Source organism: Haemaphysalis longicornis, unplaced genomic scaffold, assembly GCF_048455015.1.
Source record: "Haemaphysalis longicornis isolate Haplotype H1 unplaced genomic scaffold, Haemaphysalis longicornis Haplotype H1 scaffold_7, whole genome shotgun sequence".
In the NCBI taxonomy this organism is placed as follows: domain Eukaryota; kingdom Metazoa; phylum Arthropoda; class Arachnida; order Ixodida; family Ixodidae; genus Haemaphysalis; species Haemaphysalis longicornis.
In genome coordinates, this window is record NW_027526422.1 from 127,379,499 (window position 1) to 127,402,844 (window position 23,346).

The 23,346-nt window shown below is 47.1% G+C and overlaps 1 protein-coding gene across 4 annotated transcripts in view; it reads right to left on the reverse strand.

The window, feature by feature from the left end:
- Positions 1-23,346, reverse strand: part of S6k (Ribosomal protein S6 kinase) — a 79,780-nt gene that overhangs the window by 15,425 nt on the left and 41,009 nt on the right. For 2 of the 4 annotated variants that reach the window (XM_077678907.1, XM_077678908.1), the window contains exons 12-15: positions 21,458-21,598; positions 17,558-17,668; positions 17,108-17,214; positions 9,232-9,469 (exon numbers count right to left, since the gene is read on the reverse strand). In XM_077678907.1, the coding sequence (XP_077535033.1) occupies positions 9,232-9,469; positions 17,108-17,214; positions 17,558-17,668; positions 21,458-21,598 (597 nt within the window). Of the gene's footprint in view, positions 1-6,902; positions 9,470-17,107; positions 17,215-17,557; positions 17,669-21,457; positions 21,599-23,346 lie in introns of those variants that run through there. The other 2 variants (XR_013317778.1, XM_077678906.1) reach the window with 2 other exon arrangements.

A 23,346-nucleotide genomic window follows, 5' to 3' on the forward strand; every position in this document is an offset into this window, starting at 1 on the left:
CTAGCGGCACGGATGCTGGTTTATAGTACCGTTTTCACCCCCATTATAAGCTCCTTTACTGCACAAGCAACTTCGTGTGTGCCTTGAGCAGCATTTTAGAGAGCTGTTAGACGCAGTCGCTCGAGATCCCAACACCACTTCGCGGCCGAAGCCGCGCCATGTTGCTGTCGCCGGCCGCGCCGCACGCAGCGTGCGGGTGAGCGCGCCCGTGGCGTGCGCAGCGCGTTTTCGCATGCAGAAAACACTCCCAAGGTTCCCTCCTCTTCAACACTCGTGGCGTAAAGCGCACGCCACATCAAGGAAGCCTGGCGAAACGAGGCTTCGGCGCAAGACTGGCGCAAATTGCTTGAAATCAGAGTACTTGTAGCAGGATGTAGCAGGAGTTACCTCTCGGCGCAGTTAGGCGCATATGGCGCAGCTATCACATCACTGCTCAATGAACTGGGCAGGGGTGGAAGCGGGCTTGGGCCTTTCAGAGCAACTCAGGGAGCACGAATAATGCTGTTTTGGAGCAGCTTCGGAGCACTAAAAGGCAAGTACTGATGCAATGCAAGCCTGTTTGGGAGCAGATTTCTAGAGTGTAACATCATTTATTAACAATTTTTCATTTCTGGTAATCCCCCCCCCCCTTCAAGAAAACAAATTTTTTGATTGTAGGGTTTTAACGCGCCGATGCAACACAGACGATGAGGCGCGCCGTAGTGGAGGGCTCCGGATTAATTTTGACCACCTGGGGATTTTAACGTGCGCCGAAATCTCGTACACGTGGGAGTTTTTGCTTTTCGCCTCCATCAGAAAAGCGGCCACCGCGGCCGGGAATCGAACCCGCGACCTCGTGCTCAGCAGCGCAACGCCTTAGCCACTGAGCCACCGCGGCGGGTAGAAAACAAAAATTCAAATTGTTCTTACTCAACATTTTATCAATGCTGAGAAGACTTTTCCAATGAGTTGAAAAATATAAGTTCCCATAGTTAAAATAGAACACTTGACAGAAAAATGACTAAGAGAAAACTAGGCATAAGCGATGCTTTGAATAGTTGCATTTACGGGGGCACACCAGTCTTCGAAACTTTTTTTGCTTTCCAATTCATTTTGATGAAACTTTATGGGCTTGTTCAGCTTTTTTTTTTAGTTTATTTCAAATATTCAATTAGTTTTGATGTAAGGCATTTAGTTTCAGAGATAATTAAATATATTTTCTGATTGTTCTTGAGAACAATGGAAAGACAACTAATCAACAAAAAATTACCATTCAGGCATGAACAGAAGCCAGAAGTTGTGGAGAATGGAATGTGGGAAGCAGTTTTCTTGTTTTGCAATCACATACAAGTTTACATGAATTTGAACTTTAGGTTTGAACTACTACTGCTAACCAATTAAAAATAACGCTAATTAGACAACTACTGAAACACAAAATGAAGAACTGCTTCCCTTATTGGATGGCCTCTAAACATTCACCTTTACGCTGCAAAAGAAATGATCTTCCTTGACGCTCTACATGCTGGGATGTACCTCTCGAGAATTACCTATGGCTGCAATACTGCTCGTGGGGAAAAAGAAAATTATGCAAAACTTGTTTCTTTCATCAAAATCGAACCATACGGCTCTTATAAGTTCCTGGTACTGCTCAAGAACTAACTTTTCAGAGGAAAAACTTTGTGAACTAAGGAAAAAGTGATGCCTACAAAAATGCTTTTTTTGGGGGGCAGTTTTTTGGTCCCAAATACCCATTTTCTCCCTTAACCAAATTAGAAATAAATGTTCGTGATATATTACTACATGACAAACAACCCAGAAAAGTCTAAAGACAGACAAACTGGTCCCTTGTGCACCTACGCTGTTAAACTTTTCACTCCATTCTGCACCAACCAAGATTCCAGACAATTAAAAAAAAATCTAGGAGAAACTAAGGAAGAAATTAAGAGAAAAAGAAACTGAGAGGAAACGACATCATCTGATGCATTGCATAACTGGACCGGACCAGACTCCAATGAAGTTAAAAATAAATGCTGATGTCCACTACACACAAGAGAAAAAAATAACCTATCATATTGCTCGTTCTATCAACCAAGTAATGCATGCTCCTACCTACGTAAAAAATACCCTGAAACTGCGTCGTGATTTTCTAAATAACTGAAGCACCAGTGTTTAAAACACAGTTACGTTACTTATTTAGATAAGTGTTTGTTAGTTATTTAGATAAGATTTTTAGATAATAGTTATTTGATAAGATTTATACAAGTTATTTAGTGTTTAAAAAACACTCCTTTCCAGTTTTTTAGAAAGCTTAACAGACTCTGCCCTCACTTGTACCAGGGTTGCGCCTGTTATCTCATCCTGTTCAAACTGGCACGGCAACGAGGCATCTAAACTTATACCCCTGTCACACGCGCCAACCTAATGTCATTTTAGACAAATGAGATTCGTTTCAAATGACATTCGTCTGCTGTCACACGGGCTCAGTCTAATGACATTCGCTGCGAATGACATTTGGTACCGAATGAGTACAGAGATTGATTGATTGATTGTGGTGTTTAACGCGCCGACGCAACGCAGGCGATGAGGCGCGCCGTAGTGGAGGGCTCCGGATTAATTTTGACCACCTGGGGATCTTTAACGTGCGCCGAAATCTCGAACACACGGGCGTTTTTGCTTTTCACCTCCATCAGAAAAGCGGCCGCCGCGGCCGGGAATCGAACCCACGACCGAATGAGTACAGAGAACTCATTCGACTGTGAATTCGGACCAACTGCGTACTCTCAACAGCAGAAGACCAGAAAAAAATATCTTTAAAAATATTGTTTGCCACTTTTTATTTGATCTTGCCTGTTTTAAAAGCTTTCGCTTGCTTTATTGAGCACTTTGAATGAATTACTTCCGCTTTCAGTGTGACCGCATGGGTTCGAGGCTTTTCCAACTTTCAACCATTTCAACATGGCTGCCGTCGGCATGGGGACGGAAAATGCGCGCGCCCGCAATGCCGCGGGAAACCCAAACGAACGCACGCAATGGCCCGAGAGCGAGACGTTCGCTCGGCAACAGCCTTTTTCACGTCGCTCATCGCGGCGGCGTCCCCGCGCTCCGCCATGTTTGTCATGGAGGCATGATGTTTGTGGACAAATTGCGGTATGGATCATGGCGGATCTGCTTGTTATTTGTCTTGGCTTCGTATGACTTATTGCAATAAATTACGGCCTAAAAAGAGTGCGCATAACGCATGCTAAAGCATTTTAGATACTTTTTCTCAAAGTATAAACGCTTATCTGGATTATATCATCATTCCATGCAATTTCGAGTGCGCCAAGTATACTACCGATTGCCATTGACATCACACGTGAATGACATTTGGTTTATTCGTGTAGCACATATGCAGAAAACGAATGTCATTTGAAACGATTCTCATTCGTCTAAAATGACATTAGGTTGGCGCGTGTGACAGGGGTATTAGCGCACTTGCGATACGACTAGGTGATGAGGGTTCAACTGAACAGAAAAACCATTTAATTTTTTTCCATTTAACAATAAGCGAAAAGATTGCAACCACCGGTGACGACACGTGCACCACGGCACAGCACATGGTGCAGCTGCATTTAGGGACTTCAAGCTCGCTCCCGCGTCCCGAGAAACTGCACAGCCTCTTGGAGATTAGGAAATTGCGACGAGTTGCCCCGAGCATTAGCCCTCTAGAAAGTCCGCGACAGCGCGCCACGTCGTGCACGCCACCGCAGCGATTCTCTACTGCCCCCTGCGCAATGCCCCTGGCATTGAACATCATCTCACAGTTGCCCGACATTTTACGGCCCCGCTCTGGAGCAGTTCAGGCGCAATAGCGCTCCCCTTTGGAGCAGGATGGCGCAGCACTTCCACCCCTGACTATGATACATATAACTATGCCAAGTTGAAAATGGGCAGCACCTCTCTAAAAACGCACGCAAAATGTATCTTTTGCAACGAGTTGCAACAAGCTGGACACGTAATGCGTGCGCTTAAAGCACTTGCGACATCAACCATTGTAAAAATGGACCAGCTTCTTTTGTCCGTGGCATTACGCCTGACCCCAGTGGACTCACCAGTAGGGTGGAGGAGCAAAAGAAAGAGGACTTTGGCCCACCTATGATATCCGTGGCATTAGGCCCACTCCACCTCCATGCTCCTTTGTTCCCGCCCTGATAATGTGGTCCCGCTCAAGCCGTCCGGGTTAACACTGCCTAGACAACAGCCTAGCTGCGCACTGCCACAGTCCCCATTTTTCCAATATAATTAATTTCCTGTTCCTTTTATCGTCATCCCGTAATGCTCCTTTTAATTAGGACATAACGGAGAATGAAAAAAAATTGCCTAGCTTCCTACTCCTAGCAACTGAGATGGAGCTGCAATCACAAGAAGTTGAGACAACGGTGGATGTAAGGCTCCTTTGCTGACTCTGCATGTTTATCAAACCAAATTCAATTGTACGTTCAACTTTTGACAGATTTAGATTGGGCACAAAATGCCCCGAGCAGAACCCATGATTCTGGTGCGTGCGGGGACATCTTCAGCATAAATGTTGCGCAGTGCAGAGTTGTGAAACTCCCCATAGGCCCCATGCATCGAAAACCGATCCGCAATTAACCCCCTGCATTGGAGGCAGACGGGGACAAGCTGACCAGCCTGCCAGCTGTCGACAGAAAGTTGAAGTAGCAATTGTACTTAATTTAAGTGCTTGCAGCTGCTGCTTTAGAAGTCATAAAAGATAAACAATGGAAACATAAGTGAACATTCCCTGATTTCATCTTTTCTAACTTAAAAAGCAAACTCTATTTTATGAAGTTGCGTTATCAAATGAATGTTGACCAAAGTTCAGTTTTTGTTCTTTAGGTGCTGCGCCAATACATTTGCTCGCACGGCTTGGATTCTAAAGTGGAGTTTCGCAACCAGTGTATGTTGAAGAACTCTGGCGCAGTGGACATGCAATTCAACGAACACACCAATATCGCGAATTTAGTTTTGATTGCACACCGGGGAGGTGTCGCTAGTACAGAGGTGATCATTTTTCCAAGATGGCCGCCAGCTATCCCGTGGGCAAAGATTGTTTTTGCTCGATTTTTAAATAAGCCGAAAAGTTCTGCCACCATTCTTCGTGTCATACAAAATAGACCACAAAACTCAAACTTATCATAAAGTTTGAGCCTAGGAAGCCATCCACTGGGACAATTTTTTGAAGACATTCATTAACTGTTATAACAACCCGTATGTTCGACTATGCTTGGCTACGTATGTGAAAGCGTGTATGTATGTGCTGGCCTGACGTTAGCAGCACCACCATGCAGGATCCACTAACAACTGCAATCAAGCGGTGCCGACCCAACTTATGGCATGCGAGCAGTGCAATTGCAGGTATGTGCTGGCTGGAAGTTAGGCCCAACGTTACGCTCTTTGCTCCAATTTAATCTTTATCTGGTACCCGCAGCTTTACTTACGAGTTATAACCCTGTCACCGGCAATTTGATGTCATTCCCATTGAATGTCATTCGCTTCAAATGACATTCGTTTGATGCCACACGAGAAAATGTAGACATTCGATCAAAATGACATTAGGGGCCGAATGAGTTTACGGAAGCCATTCGACTGTGTTCTGCCACCTAATGTATTACCTCGACACTAGAAACTCGGTGGGGATGCCCACCCAAAACACATTACTAAAGCGTCAGTAACATATTTTTACATGTGTATAATTTCTTGTTAATTTATTTATTCATATGAAACAAGTTGAACACAGTTGTAAAAAAGAAAGCTGCTAGTCTTGCTACCATGCCAGCCTCAGCCCGCGGCCATGTTTGTTTACGTGCTACATGCTGGTGCAACGGCAGTGGGCAAAACACTGATGTGCTGCAGTGCCACTTGTCGGAGTTGCTGTTCGTAAATGTTTTCTTTTTTGTGTAAATTTCGAATTTGCGATGGCTGAAGGAGAGCCCACAAATCAGTCACAGTGGACAGAAGGGCTGTGATTACTTTGCGCTGCCACTTCGCGCATTGCACCATCAATCTAAGGGCCCGCCGTACACATGCCGCTCAAGTGCTCGCTTGACTTGGCTTGGCTCATGACGTTTATTTGTATATAATAAGCTGCTGCAACTGTACTTAGAGCACATTCAAAAGTGCAGTAAAGGTGGTTAAGCTGTTCTCCCTCAGTTCTCGCAAATATTGAAGCGCTTACTAAAATAATTCCTCTACACAAGTTTTACCCATCGCAACTGCCATTAATTGCAAGTGACATTAATTTTGGCCGTGTAGCAACGCGTCAAGAAAACGGCATTAAGTCGAACGAATGACATTGGATGGAAATTACATTAAATTTGCAGGGGCATTTGACATTGTTTGGCAAGTCTCAAGGCTCATCGTTACGGCTACATAACGTTAAGCCTAACATATAGGCCTAACAAACGTGTTATGCCTAACGTTATAGGCCTAACAAACGTGTTAGGCCTAACGTTATAGGCCTAACAAAGGCGATTGGCCAAGGCTTTCAGTCACTGTAGCGGAGAGGGAAGGTGCAAAAGAAAAATGGTGGTGGTGGTGATAACAAGCGGGCACATCCAGCAATCAGACACTAATGCCTTTGCATTCAGTGCATCGCAAGGAGTGCTCAGGTGTCCTCGTTGCTTGCACTGTGCATTAACTCCGCAAAGCAGGGACCCCAAGCGATCAGTATGCAGGCAGTCTGACCAAGCTGACCCTCTACAGTAGTCCAAGAACAGCCCCACTACCGTGCTTTCTGTCAAGCTAGCATAGTGTGTTCGGTGCTGATGGTGAAAAACTGCGGTCATGTGTTCACCGCTGCTTCTAAACCCTTTCAGGTGTGCTGTAAAGTCGTTCCGTCCGCTCTCTTGGACTCCGGTACGAGCTCAGCAAATGAACAACTCTCTCAGAAAAACCAAGCTCCTTTATTTACAGGCTGCAGTCGTACAAGCCATCTTCGCTTTGTGACTTTTTTTAAGAGTTTGCAGCTTCGGATCAAGGCACTCAACTGCGATCCTCTCTCTTCCTCCGACTAATTCTGCCTTTTCCACCTCCTCCGGACATCCTTCTGCATATCGTAACGAAGCAACCACAGTTATTCACACGTGCTAAACAGACAATGTCCACTTCGGCTGCCACCAAAGTTGTGGTCCCTTCTCTTAGATGCCACCCGTTTTCTGCCCCAGAGAGAACCCCGCCTGCAACGCAGCCCACAATAGAATACGCCTGAGTCATTTGTACAAAGAAGACAATAGCGGACCGTCCATTGCATACGTAATAAGACCATCGTTCCTAAAGCCACCTGGACTTCCATCGCTCCGTTACATTTCACTAGCGATATAAGCTCACAGGACCAGTTCGTTTGAATGTTCATTTTGACACAAGAGCCAAACGAACATTATAAGACAAGTAGGGTGCAGGAAGGGTTGATATGGAAAGACACCGATGCACATCCTCAAGTGCAACCTGCCTACGAGAAACCAAGAAAAGAACAGCAGCTGCCTGTGCAAAATGCCAGCCAGGACAACAACAAAAAAAGCACAAAGATGGACAGCTTCAACGAGGATGCGAATTCCGCCGGATGCTCGGTGGCCACACTTCCAAAATAGGAATGAGGCTATAGGAAGACGAGAGCTTGCACCCTTACAATTCTTTACTGCACTTAGAGCAGCAAGCACTGACACCAGACAAGGTTGGTGTGGAAGCCCCAAAATTTGGCTTCGGTATCAAAGTGCTGCACAAAAGCACATCCGCACGGCGAAAAGGCAGTGGATAAAGGCCAACTCTGATGGAACGCGTTCAGGCATGGCAGAGTGCATCCTCCAAGTACAAATAATTGTGCTAGTTGGCACTGATAACCTGATGCGTACAGGAACACAAGACAATTTCACAAAAACATGGAGATTGCGTAAAACTAAAAACCCCCCCAAAAAAGGAGAAGGAGTTCTGGATGGAAACACAAAGTCAAAGTGAGGAGTGGCAGTATGGCTTCAAGGCAAAGGCAGGTTACTTGTCGACTGTACTCCTAGCCAAAGCCAAGACTGTTGTTGCCTATACGCAGACCACAGACCAAAATACAGGGATCTTGCAGCATTGGTTTGAACTCGAAAGGATGGTTTGGAGTTCTCATTGTAGCCCTGACGAATCTGTGTCGTCGCAGCGCACTTAAATGGCAGGCCATTTTCACTAGAAGGTTGCACAAAACCAGGCAGCCGTGAGGAGCTTCTCGATTATATACAAGGCAACCAAGTGCCCAGCTAGCCATTCCGGCCACAGTGGAGCCAATATGATCCGCAGTGAAAAAACTGCAGTTCTTGCGATAGGCAGTTCTCGTGGACCTTCCCCTCCCACCGCACTAGCTAAGCTACTTCGCAAGGCACTCCTGCAACAACTAATTGGGTACGGGCGCTGCATTTGTTCATCGCGCTCATCAGTCTTTGGGCTGTCGCCTACTGGCAGTGAGATTGATTGTCATCCGAGCACCCCAGCCTGCCCACTTAGCAGCCAGCTTTGCGATGGCCCTGTTTAACATGCACAAACAAAAAGTGAAGACTGACGCTGGCCGACAAATGAGATAAAAGACGGCTAAAGCAAATATATGTGGCCATCGTTCTTATATCCTCGCAAATTGTGTCCTTTCCAGGCAGCAATACCCTCTGCCGGAACTCCCGTATGAGCTCCACAACTTAACCCCACATGGCTCATATGGCAGAACGAATGCAGTGGCCTCCTACGTATCGCTCGCCCACTGAGGACACACAGCTGCATTGGCAGAGTTCATCTTGGAATGAGCGACTACCCACAGTGTCGGCCGTTCCTCCTCCTCCTCTGCTGGAGAATGAACTCCAGCAACAAACTCCGCACTGCTCATAATGCAGAACGAATGTAGCAGCCATTTCTCGCCCATCCCATGTGCACCCCTCCCATCAGCAGAGATCAGCTTGGAATGAGCGACTACCGCCAATGCAGGCCGTTGAAGTGGCTTCCTCCAGGAAGCCACTACCCTTCGACGGAGTACGAACTCCACAACTAAACCCCAGATTGTTCATGAAGTAGGACCAACGTAGCTGCACATCTCTTGCCCATTTGGGACGTACCGCTTCATCGTCCTAGACCAGCCTAGAATGAGCGACTACCGACCGACCCCCCGTGACGGACTCAGTGGAAGGGTCCGCCCAGGTACGCGAGGAGGCGTCGCGAGAGGGAAGGGGCGGCGGTAGCTGTGCCACGTGCCTTGGGGCGGGTGGCCGTCGACTGGGGCGGGCCCTTGCTGCGCGTCGGGATGGCCGGCGACCGGGGAGGGTGCTGCTCCAGCCCGGCCGTGGGGGCGGCAGCCGGCTGGGGGGGCGCCGTGTCCATCTGCTCGTCCAGGGAGGAAGGCAGCAGCGCAGCGCTCCCGTTGGGCCGCCCACCGGTCACCAGGGGCGAGGGGCTGAAGCCAAAGTGTGGCGGCGGTCGCTTCGACACCGGGCTGCATCGGGGGACAGAGAAGGCACACCACCGTGAGCTGTGCTTCCGACAAGCTACACCTCCTGGGTTATACGAGAAGCGCCACTGTGGAATGCCACTGGTCAACGCCAAGGAGGACGTTTACTGCTACAGCAAATCCCTTCCCTCTGCCGGTGAAATCTTGTATTTGGTTTTGTTAAGTTTTCTACATCAAATTGTTCATACCACCAAAGTGATCATACCAGCACTGAAGTGCCCATTCAGCTGCTCATTTTAACTCTGTTCACCCAATACTTTAAGAAGATTTTGTATGACCAAAGCTCAAAAGAAACACAACTGTGGGCTCCTTTTTTCCAACTTTCTAGCTCCCTAATTAGGCTACAAAGCACCCTAAATCCCCAACAAAGTTTCATTCATTCATATCTCTCCCTGCTGAAAAAAATCACACTTTCAAGGCACACTGATGCCGGGACATCAACAGTGGAATTGTATCAGCTGTTCTTTATTTCTGAAGAAATGCTTTCAAACGTAGCAAGCTATTTTAGTAATTCGCTGGAAGGGATATTTTTAAAACCATTCACACGGTAAAATTTCAGAAATTTTTTATTAAAAGCTCGCAAAAAAATAGCTTTTTAAAAGCCTTCTTCATGTGTTTAAATTCTGTGTTTTGTATACCGTGTCAATGCTCCTGGAAGAGCACTGCAACTCAATGGCAGTTTCTCTTTCGCACCCCCTCTCGCCATTGTGCCTGTGTATGTGGCTCTCCCCAGCGGCTTGTTTCGTTTTGCAGGGGTGAGACAGTTGAATCAGATTTGGAAGCAGTTTCTGGAGCAGCGAAATCTCGATTTTGAAGCAGAAGAACCTTGATTTGGAGCAGGTAACGATATTCATTATGTCACCTTAGGAACCTAAAAAATCAAATTTTTGGCAATTCGGGGGTGCGGGGGGGGGGGGGGGGGGGGTGCATTTTTTAATCAGTTTTGAACATACATACCACTGAAACAGCCTTTCAGGAAAGTTGTTTCTACCAGACTATCACAAGGTACGAACTGCACTACCTTTTTACAAACCATTTTTAAATTCTTAGGCTCTATGCATAGATAGCGTAGAGTGCCATTGAAAACATCGAATTGAAAAACTAAGCAATTAAGGCATTTTTATTACCACGAGAATGCCGAAATTATTTTGTAATCCCAGATTCAGCTTTACGCACAAGTGTAGAGCCACGGCAAAAGTTGCACAATGTGAGGTGACAGTCGTCACACCCCACCAGCCCTCCCATTTCGATCCCCAAGGTGCACGCTCACTACAATCGTAATTTGAGTAACGTTGGTATGTTTAGCCACCTCCCTTTTGGCATTAAATTTCACTTGAGATAGATGAACCATTATTACTAGTGTGAAATAATAAATAGTCTGTCCCGCTATTTGACACTGCTTGAACATTTTGCGATGATGTAGCCTCCACCCCCCACTTCTGCAGGGTCGATTGTCCCATTCCCACCGCTCGCAAGCTCGCTGTCAAAGACAGCAATAACTCAGCGTTTTATAACACCGCAATGAGTCCAAAATTTCCCTCAAAGCACGCGCTGCGCCTCACACTCAAGGCCAAAACACGGCGAATTCGCGGGCACGACGTTGTTTTTGATGAACTCCCGTCATTCGAGTCACGCAACTTCCCGCAACAGATCAAACAACTAAATGCAAACCCAGCCACCCCCATAACCAAAACCATGACAGAAATCGGTGAAGAGCGTTCTGCCTGAACCACAAGCAACTGCTTCGCTTGGCGGCCATGTCTTCCAATCTTCACCACAACAAGATGGCAGCGCCCAGTAATGTCGCTCCGGAGACACGGCGCTCCGAAAATGGCCGTTTTTTCAAGTTGCACGAGTAGTTTGTCGCCTGAGTACACATCAGTACCGCATTTATTCGATTATAAGGTGAGGGTGCAGTTTAACGGAAAACTAAAAAAATCGACATGCACGCACATGCACGCACGTGCACGCACACACATACTGAGAGAGAGAGAGAGAGGGAGAGAGAGAGAGAGAGAGAGAGAGAGAGAGAGAGAGAGAGAGAGAGAGAGAGAGAGAGCTTCGAATATAAGGCGGGGTATGACTGAGACAATGGATTTCGGAAAACAACGTCATCTTATATTCTAATAAATACGGTATTTTTGATACAGGACTTCGCACTGGTTTTCAACCGGATAACTTATGTGCAACCCGACATTGTAACTTTCGAAAAAACTATCTCGGGGACAATTTTATACTGGTTTGTTATTCAATGACCAATCAATTAAACCTTTCAATTAAACCTTTACAAACAGCATCACCTTGGGGGTGCTGGAAAATTATGCCGTCAGTAAGCATTTTTCCCCACTGAATATGATGGGAGCGTTAAAATCCTTGGCTCTCAGACTGTTTTGGAGCAGTTTGGCGCAATTTTTGCAATTTTCAAGCTTTTGGAGCCACCTTGCGCAGGAAAACAAATTTGTATCAAAACTTCACAATATGCACAGCTGTCTCACTCCTCCTTTTGCCGCGACATCTGTCTTTAACTCTTTCCTGACCACATCTATTCAAAATCACTCAATTTGAACGATACCCTGGGAGCCGATTTTCACGGCGTTCCAGGCGTTGCTGGAAGAAGCTATTTGGAGTTAGCTCAGAAAATGCCCTTTGAAAATCAGTTTTGTTTTCATTTTTCGACAAAAGCGTGATTTTTGACACTCATTTGCATCACCTGGGTGTGGCAAAAGAGTATGGTCATCGCGCATCCCTGCTACCAACGAAGAATGCGTGCCACTCATAATTACTCTGCATCAGCATTTGGTTTTTGTTATCAGGGCACGAATCGTGAATCAGCAAACGATTTTCAATCGTCAGGTTTGCAATCTGACTGTAATAATCCCTGAAATTGGCTGAAAATGTCAAGCCTTATGTCACTGCTCGCGAGTCTCGATTGCTGCACCCACTTCTATCGACCTTTTGGTTTTACTCGGGAGCGAGAAACTGCATAACGTTTCGGTTTCGTTACGTTCTTGAAAATCGCTCCTTTCCCCATTTTTGTTCCAGTAATCCGCTTAATGCTGTAGTGAGTAGAGAAATTAATTTACAGTAGACGAGACCACCACTACACCTTCGGAGTAGCAGCACTATTCTTCAAACAAAGAGATGTACTGCAATGAGTCGGATACTAATGTCCACCGTAAGTGCCATTGGTGATATAGTTTAGGGATTCTGCATTAGCTGCCGCAGGAAACCAATGCCAGCGGAGCGCAGAACTGAGAATGATATGTGAGAAATGACTTCGACTAATAGCATGAAAGTGCAGGGTTGCATGACTTTTTCTATTTGCTTACTTATTCTTATTTTGAAATACCAGTTTTAGTTTTATGTAGTTTCTAGGTTTGTATTTTATTTCATTCTAATTTACTTTTTCTGCACATGCGTGAATGCAGCTCTTATAACAGTCAAGGCAGAACAAGCAATGTCACTCGATTGATATGCACGCATTATACAGTGGAATCTCAATGATACGGTTCTGGGTGATACGAATTTCTGAGAAGTCCCAGCGAAATCGCACTGTTCGCAATGGGAAAATTTTTGGCTGTCAAGAACAGGCCTGCGCAGCCCGGCGGATGGTACGAACGAGCGGGCGAGGCGCCCGACTGCCGAGCGGGCAAGCAACGGCGACAGACGGGCTCTCGCTCCCCGCTCGCGAAAACGCGCCACACACGCCTTAGGTGTGCTGACCCCGTCGCAGAACCACCCACACGCCGCGCACAGCTTGACCAGCGGCGGCAACATGACGGCTTCGGCTGCGAAGTGGTGCGGGGCGCTCGAGCGACAGCCTCTAACCGTTCTTTAAAATGCCGCTCAAGGCACACACAAGTTGCTTGTGCAGTAAAGGAGCTTATAATGTGGGCGAAAATGGTACTATAAAACACCATCCGCACCGCTAGTGAAAGCGCCGATGAAATATCTGCCGGGGTGCTAAAACATCTACGGCGGAGCCAGCCGGCTATCTCGAGCCCTTCGAAACTGCCGCCATGAGGCGCGCGCCTCCGCACTGGCGCAAGTCGGCAGGCTACTCCCACTGTCGCACGTCATTTTCTGACCGAGCCGGAGGCTGCCACGGGCACAGAATTGTCGACGCGGGCGTAAAAAAAATAGCACGCGCAACGCCGACGCGCACGAATCTCGTGCAAAACTGCACCATGTGGTTCACGCCTTGACTGTTGTGGCCTGCAGTGATCTTGGGCACCGCGAGTGAGGAGACGAAAGAACAGAAAGGACTGCTCGGCGACGAGGAGGTTAAAAAAAGCAGAAAAACATCACGGACTTCTTCACGGGAAAAGAAATAAATGAAAACTTTTTTTTTAGTGCTCAATCTATTGGTCTGTGTAGGTTCATACGAATTTCAGATGATACGAGTATTTTTCGCAGTCCCGCAAGATTTGTATCATCGAGATTTTACTGTAGAGACCCGATGGATACAAAACCTATATCCAATGTTATAGTGCTGCTCATTAAACATACATAAATGCCTGAATATGCTCTGCAGAGCCTTATAACGCAGAGTGCCTAAACACCGACCTATAACGTGTAACACGAATGCGTCAACCTTTTGCTTGCTCCCCGTTTTCTCGAAGGGCTTCGCATTCTTGCCGCTTGACACCCATTTGCTTTGCAATGAGGCTGTTTGCTTCTGCGGTATGGGTAGTAGTAGTAATAGCATTTTTAATAAGGAACAGGAGCACTGGCGTAGCTAGAAATATTTTTCAGGGTGTATACGCCGGCGGAAAAAAAAAAAAAATGAGAAAGAAGGAGAGCCTGCACGCAAACATCATGTCATTTCGTTTTCTTATACAGTCTACATTCGTTACAGCGGATCCGGCAACAACTTACTTTCGGTTACAACAGACCATTTCTGTTCGTTTGTCTGGTCCCCATGCATTTTAAATGGAGTCCACTCCGCTCATGACGGACCCGGCTAGAGCAGACTATCGGCTACAACAGACTAAATTTTAGGCGAAAATTGTTTCGACTGAATGTTTATAGCGGACTTCCGCGGGGCCGGCACCCAAAATTCTCTTTTTTGTTTATTTTGGCAAGAAAACTGTTGTCTGGCAACATTGCTGGCAGCCGAGTCGTTGGCGCAGCTAAGCCAAGCCAGTGCCAGTGGCTTTTTCATTTTTTGTGCGACCAGCGGCATGAGCGGCAGGGTAACTGATTTCACTGTAGGATAAATTACGCGCAATTAATGCTGTCGAACATGGAAAAAAACAGGCCGACATCGCCAGAACTACAGGCCTGTCTGAGCAGACGGTCCGCTTTACTGTCAGGAACAAGGCCGCTGTTGATAAACGCGACTCCAAAGAGATTGAAAACAGGACTATCTCTAAAGTCGTGCACCCGGAGGCGAGTCTGCCCTCGTCAGTTTTTTTGCAATAAAGAACTCGGGTTCAGTGAAATTCGGTCTTTATTATTCCCACGCATGCATCGTTCCCGTTCCATTCGGTGAAAAAGGTAAGAAATGCCTCTAGTAGACTGTCTCGAAGGTTCCCATCCATTGTGTGCAATCTGCCGATAACCGTCTAACTTTCGAGTTCACAGCTGTCCGTCATCAGATTATTTCATAACAGCTGTTTCAATGACCAGACTAAAATCGTTAAAAATGTGGAAGCTGCCTTGGGGGAACGTCAGGCAGCGATCCGATGTGTTTGACGAACGGTTTCGGGAAAACCTGCCTCGCCCTGAAGCCTAGCTAATTCTGATGGCCACGACTAATGTTTTATGGCTGGTTAGTAACTGCGTGTAGTTATATTCTTGCTTTATTTGCTCAGCTTATCATGCGTCTTTACAAGCTTGACCGCATGCGCTAGGCCTTTTCCAAGTGCTGCCGTGCTAAGCTTTGGAAACGGTGCTTACGCGATTCTTTGCCCTCGCACGAACACTGTGCAGAGGTGCTGCAGGCGTGTAGAAAGAACAAAGTGTATGTACTATGCATATGAAATATCGGTCAAAGTACCCACTTTAGGGCTCATACCCCCCCTTCCCCTCGGATACTGCATACTTCGGCTAGAGCTACAGCGGACGTTTTTTTCCGGATTCAGAGGGTTTGTTGTAACGGGCGTAGACTGTATAGTTTTTTTTTGTTTTTGCATATTAACATGCCTGTGTGGACTGCAAACATCGTGGACAAAACAATGCCGAAATGTGGAGCAGATAGAGGGGGGAATGCACCACTCAGAAAATTTCATGGCCCATACATCCAAGTAGGTAAGCGCGCAAAGCCAGCATCAGCATGTGGCAGCACAAGTGGTTTTGCGTCTGCCTTGGCGCAGGCAGTTTTATCAGTGTCAGACCAAGACGGACATGCATGGTGATAAACAAGAAGGCGTAGGAGCGCCTCCTGGGTAAGGCTAGACAAACTGTCAACTATTTTGCATAGTTTTTGAGAAGCGGCTCTGGCTCATGGACATGAGAGCAAGCAGGAAGGCTACGGAGCGGGAAAGAGTAGGAGAGAGTAACAGGAGAGTGGCTGTTTGGCCATTTTTCACTCACTATACAGGCAGCGTTGGCGAAGCCTACCTACGTCCTGACAGGGTTTTTCGCAGTATGTTGGCACCAGACATGGGGAAAAACTTATTCCAGGAGCTTTCCGATACTTCTCGTTGTTCTTTTCGGTTATCGATAGACATGTTTATTCATTTTTACGCTGCGTGCGGCTTTTGCCAGACCTCGCAAGAATGAGTACGTGTGCCGTTGCACTATGGTCGGAGTGCCGAGCAGACGACCCATGACGCCCAGCCAATCAGATTGCGCCCTGTGGTCACGTGCAGTCATTAGCCAATAGGGTGGTGCGATCCGCCTTTCCTCAACCTCGGTTTTACTTGCAACCAATGGACAAAACAAAGCGGTCCTGGTGAGGAATCGAAAACGAAAAGACGCACTTTCAAATGAAACCAAGTTGGATGCCGTAGCGCGTGTAGAACCATAGTGGTGAGAAGCCTAAAAATACTATTTTCACGTCCTACCTCGGTCTATTTTAGCGGTCGTGGGTGATATAAATTGATATTATGGCTCAAATACATATCCCTGGGTCTGGTTATTTGGCTGGCCGGAAGAAATACAGCTCTACTTTCCGAAAATGGCGATTTTACATCGACTTTTTGGCCAAATTTGGGTATTCTAAGACCCACGTCCACCGTTAAAGGAGATCATCTTGAAGTGCACCCAAATTTGAAATAAGATGCCATCCTTCATTCACGAGTTACCTGCAAGATACTCGCCAAACTGGAGTTCCACCCACAGCAAGGAGATTTCGCTTGGGTGCCAATGATTGTGAAGGTAATTTACAGGTGCTTATAAGAGTCTTGGGGGTGACATCGTATGAAGCACACGTGTTTCGTCCCTTGAGGAAAGTTTTGACAATTATATGACTGGTAAACTTGAGCCGAAAGGAGTGTGATGACTGACGAGGACCGGAAATAAAACGTCATTTTTGGCGAGCTCTGGCAAGCATGCTTCTTTTTGTCAGCTTTTTCACCTCAAGGAAAGGGGTCGGCCTATAGAGAGCCGACCTATTACACGGCACATACCAAGCCCAAAGAGGTGAGAACGACAACATACGCAGGAAGGGCTGCCCACCTGAAGGGAGTCCTGGGGCTGTTGGTGAGCTTCCGGGGTGACCGAGCCTTGATCACCATGGGCCGATGGAGCTCCTCCAGCACCGACGGGGCCACGTACGTGAAACCCTGCAAGCAGAAGTCCGCCTTATGTCCACACTTGACTCCACTCCCCGCAGAATTTCATAGCACTGTAGGAAACTCTGGCAATACATCGCAAGCTCCACTACTCCCATTTCACTGTCACTTCACAAACTCGAGTGCACGAAAACTGTACGGGGTGGCAATGCACAGCTTGCAAGTTTTTTAGATTCTGCATGCTATTAGGTGCTGAACAAGCGCTATATCCGTATTTAGGGTGCTGTAATCTACTTGAAGCTTGTTTTTGCACTTTGTCTTGTTTTGAGTGTGTGCTACTTCCCTCCCAACCCCCCAAACAAGCTTTGTCTCAATGGGTTGCCCCCTGACTTACCACAAAGACCTGGTTGACGCTGTCACTGAGCATGCTGCCATCGTCAGGGCTGTCGATGGGCGTCTGCTTGGTGAACTTGGTGTCGAACTGGGACACGTCCTCATCGTTCAGCTGCAACAGAACAGGGGGGAGAGAAATCGATCGGTCACAAGCGGGCCACTACAGAAAGACAACACCTACTATTTATTCACACCGTCAACGTATCGCAACTATTCAAATCTTGGCCAATGCAGTAAAATCTCGATGATACGAATCTCGTGGGACCGCGAAAAATATTCGTCTCATCCGAAGTTCGTATGAACCAACAGAGACAAAAAAATTGAGCACTAAAAAAAGTTTATTTCTTTTCTTACTTTCGCTTGAAGAAATTTCTGCTATTTTTTTAACCTCCATGTCGCCGAGAAGTCTTTTTTGGAGCTCACAAAACTTCGCATACGTCTTATCATTCGCGGTGCCCAAGCTCACTACCCACTGCAAGAGTCAAGGCATGAACCGCATGGCGTGTTTTTTCGCGCAATTCGTCCGCGTCGACGTTGCGCGTGTGATTTTTTCCCGTCCACGTCGACGATTCTGAGCCCGCGGAGCTTTTGCTTCGTCAGAAAATGACGCACGACACAAGCGGCAGTGGAAGGAGCTTTGAAGCACTCGAAACAGCCACCTGGCTCCACCGGAGATGTTAGGCTTACCACTCCGGCAGGTATCTCATTGGCGCTTTCACTAGCAGCGAGGTAACATTTTGTAGTACCATTTTTGCCTGCATTATCAGCTCCTTTGATAATGCAGTGATGCTCCTTTGATAATGCAGTGTTTGAAGATGACAGTGATAAAGAAAGCGACGAGGCTAGCAGGGATGATGACTCAGAATGAGCACCGCATCTTCATGTTAAACGTGTTTTCTTTTTGTGAATGCTGACCTCCCCTTTTTGTTCGGCCTACATTCGAAGTAGTTTTTTTTTTTTTTTTTTTTTTTCATGGCTTCGGACTTTCGGGGGTCGGCTTAGAATCGGGGCCAGCGTGGATTCGAATAAATACGGTATTACCAGCGGCTTCGCACTGCTGGCCTCCTGCTGACCGGCGGCATCGCACCGCCGGCGACCTGTTGGGCCGTGCGATGCGAAAAAGAGGAAGAAAAGGAAAGCGAACGCGCATCTTCGCTGGACCATTGCCAAAATGTTGATTGTATGATTTTGTTGTGTATTCAAACACAAGAATAATCAAGCACTCCCGCTACGCTCTGCGAAACAGACTGCATTTGGTGTCCAGTTTGGTCTGGCGCGTCGTCCTACATGGCCTAAGTTGAGACAAACTGCACTATCCTTGCCAAGGCTGCACAAGTTTTTTTCGTAACACGTGCGAGCTCTTCTGGTTCTTTCCAACTCTCCGACCCTTTATTATTGCATTGTTTTACAAAGTTTTGTGGCTTTTGTTCTAAGGCATCGTCAGTATGGACATATTCAAAGATGCACAGCCCTGCACTACGCCCAATATTTTTGTGCAGCCTGTACTGACACAAAAAGCACAGGTGGTTGTCAGGTATTGTGTAAACACATCCCCGCCACTTTTTTTTTTTTTACTATAGCGCACATTCTAGATGAGGCTGCAATTGACTACACCAGATACACGTTGCAAGACGAGACCCACCTGCCACCTTACCAGCATCCCCACTAAACAAGTTGACAATGCAATTCACTTGTGCCCGACATGGCCAGTGGCGACAGTGGTGAGAGAGACTATGCTTCTGTCGTCAACGATCTTCACAAGGGAAGCCACAACGTGCGCAGAACAGAGTCCCCAGGTAGCCTTTGCTGTTGTTCGACCTTCCTACCAAGAGGGGACATTTTTCGAAGCAGCGTACAGTTATTTGTGTGTAGGTGTAACCACACAGTTTTTTTTATGGCATGGAAAAGCAAAAAAAAGGGGGGGGGGGACTGAAAACGGGAAGCGAAAAGCAAAAGAGCCAAACCACTGTATGTACCCATATTAGTCACGCAGTGCTTCCCCTGCATACGTCACCTGTGGCAAGAGATTTAAAACACACGGATAAAGTGCAGCAAACCATATGCAATGAATGTCTTCTCCAATCTTTCTACAGCATCATCCCCTCCATCTTTTCCTCCAACTTCTTGTGGCGTCGCTAAGGTACGAACTAAGGGGGGACATGGCTCTTAAAACTATTTCTTTTAATTTTTAAGTAAACTCTGTGAAACTTGTCAGTCTTGCTGCTTTTTTTTTTCCACCGATTTCAAATATGGCATTATTTTTTTCAGATGGCCAATTGGTTCCTGAGATAATTAGAGGTAATTAACCATTTTTGGAGGTACAATAGACAGAACAGTGTTGGTCATAAAACTGTAATCTTTACATTTTCCGACACTATAAGCCCCAATGAGTGCAATATGACAATCAGTTTTTTGATGCATCGCTTGGAACTAGTTTCACAGCTCATTAAACTTCGGTGTTTGAAATGGGCACTCAAAATGGTTCCTTGCCACTGGTGCCACCAACGTTTGATGAGCTGTAAAACTACAGTTAAACCTCGTTATAACGAGACTGGCTATAACGAAATAATGGATATAACGAGCAAATCGCAATTCCCCTTGAAAGTCGCCATAGAAACCAATGTATTTAAAACCTCGTTTTAACGAGGTAAAATTTCCCCGTTACGAGATATAACGAACAAATTTCGTGGAGAAATCAAATTTTGAGCTAATTTTACAACAGTGCACAACGCGGATTTGAGACAGTGCATGACGCGGCAACTGTATTAGCAGTTCAAAACTCCCGCCACGCGCGCGAAGCTGGCTGGCGCGCCATGCGGACGCTGCGCCCGCGAAGCCCCCACCCTCCTCTCGCTGCGCACGGCATGCAGACAATGGGGCCCTTCGATTTACAGTGTCGGACTCACTGCGGGCTCCCCGAGAAGCAGTCCGACGTTTGATTTTTCCACGTATCCCTATGGCTTCGGGGAATCCGCGGACTATCCGCGGTGAGCCCGAGTATCGCCGACGTCGCTGCGTAGTATGGCGTAGTTGTGTGTGCGTGCGTTTTGGCAGTCTTCAGCCTTGTCTTTAATCGTACTGCCGGCGTGATTCCAACAACGCGAGTGCAACAGGCGGGAAGCGAAAGCGGAAGACTATCACGCGTGAACAGAAGACGGCTATGATAAAAGCTGTCGCATCGGGCGCGGAGGAAGGTAAGGTGCACTCCGTGGTAAGGTGGCAAGAGACGAGTGTGGACGAGTACGCTGTCCACCATCCTGAGCAACCGAGAGTCCATCGTCAGCGCTGTTGCATATGGCTTGAAAAGAAGCGCTAAGGACGGCGTCGGAGGCACTAGATGTGGTGGAAGTGCTGCGTCGCTACTTCGGCGCGCATGAGGGCGGCGAAGGTGAACGTAGCGGCCGCAGCTGAGGGAGTCATCGCTCGCATCAGGAAGGTGCATCAATGTCCAATTACGGACTTCTTCGTAGCCAAGTCTGTTTGAAATACGAGTTTTGAACTGCAATAAAGTAGGTTCGTGACTTTTCCTTTTTACCTCTGGAATGTGTTTATTTTACTGACTATCGCCGTGCAGAAGATGCTATTTCGCCCGCTTTTTGTTGTAGGTCTCTACAATGCATAATATTTGCAGTAAATGTCGGCTACGGCTATAACGAAATATTGGCTATAACGAGCAAATCGCGGCACCCCTTCAATTTCGTTATAACAAGGTTTAACTGTAGTTCCAAGTGATGCATCAAAAACCCGATTCTCTTATTCCCAGGCCAAGGCCAAGGGGCGACTTTCCGGCAAATTTTCCGGTAAAAACTCTCGACCTATAGTATTCCGCCTTACATGGCACTATTGCCCCCGGATAACCGTGATCCATCGACAGCTTGTCTGAGCAGACGCGTCCACTCACCAGCTGCGGCCGGATGGGCGGCTCGTTGCGCCTGGCCAGGACGTCCTCCCAGACGACGTTCTTGAAGAAGGGGTGGCCCTTGATGTCGCGCGCGTCCCCGGGCCCACTGCCCAGCCGCTGGAGGACATTGCGCCGCAGCAGCTGCGCGGCACAGCGACAGCCCCACCATTAGCAAGCTGCTCAGACAGGCCACCTCTGCCCTCGAGCATACTCAATGGACATTGAAAGTACAGGTAACCACAAAGTGCACTGCCGACAGACAGCCCCCCAAACAGGATAAGCTTCAATCATCTTTACAAGAGCAAAAAAGAGAAGGTGACGTGAACTCGAAATTCACAAAGCAGCTTGGGCAAAACACGAGAAAAGAACACAGTAACTGTTAATAGGTTCAATCACTGGTGTCCTGGCCCAGAGGATGAGACACTAAACGGTGGAACGAACCTCAAGGCCAAAAAGAAACACCGCGCAAGCTGTGACAAATGTCTTCAAAGGGCAGAGGTTGTTTTCAGCGCACCACATGAAAAGGCGCAACACCTTCACTGCGTCAGTCTCGCTCCAGTTCCTAAACTCACAAAAAGTGAATCCCTCATTTGCCTTCATATAGTATCTATGAAATGTGCATTTACACTTACACACTGTATAGCCAAAATGAGTGCTGCAAAGCAAGCTGTGTACTGCCAGTGATGACTTATGGAGCAGGAACTTCGTGACCCAGTAAACAACTTGAGAGAAAGCGTAGGTCAGGCGCACGAAGCACGGAAGCAAGAACGATAGGAGCAATGCTTAGGGACAGGAAACAAGCACCGCGGATTAGGAAACAAACTCAAGGGGGAGACACGCTACCTCAAATACAAATTAAAAAAAAAAAAAAAAGAACTGGAGTTGGTTAGGCATGTAATGCATACAACTGAAAACCAAAGGTACATGCGGGTAACACAAAAGATAACAAGGGACGTGACTAGAAGTAGGGCAAGACAACTCGGTGGAGGAGTGATTAGATAGGAGAATTCGACGGCGAAAAATGGACTCCAACGCCGATGGAAAGGAGCCATTCGAAGGCAACGGGAGAGGCCCGATGATGGCACAGGAGGGTGCACTCACCGCAAACCCAGAAATGTCGAATTAATGGAAACAGCAAGCGCGCTTGAATTTCTCCTTATAGTTGACACACACAAACACAATTAGTTCAACGCAACACCAGTGTGAATACACTAATGTGCAAGGCCCACCAAAGGCACAGCAGTACAGCGAAGTAACAATCAGTCCAAGAAAGAAAAAATTAAAGCCCATCCACTCAATGTGAAAGCTGTCGAAGTGCAGAGCAGCGATTCGCCATAATGGGCTGTGGCGCCGTTATCTGCTCACTGCTGCCACCCAATGCAATTCAAGTTTGCCGCCTTCGCAGTGCTCGCGCGCCCCCTGCTTGATACTGCGCCAGCGGAGGTCTGTCCTTTTTGCGCTTGCTTTACTTTCGTATACTGGAGCTGTTTTGTGTCATTTCGAATGCGTAACTTTTTTTTTCTCGCGCGACTGCACCCTTTCTCCGTTATTTCAAACGCGCCATTTTTTTCTTGTGCGGCCGCTCTTTTTTCGCTTACTATCATAAAAACCCACCCAACGAGGGTTCCTAACGAAATGAACGCGGGGGCTGCCGGTTACACACACAGATTTTGCCTCAAATGTACTTGCAATTTTCTTTGAGCTAAACAACGGGGAGATGTATGAAAAGCACCAGTAGTTCATGAGTTTCGAACACTTATGACTATATAAACCTCTTGGCTTTCAAAGCCTCAGCGCGACTCCCTGACACTGGTACAGAAGGCTCTACTTGGGTAAGTCAGTGATGCTACCGGCTGAGGCCATTTTGGAGCAGCTTTTGGAGCAGGCAA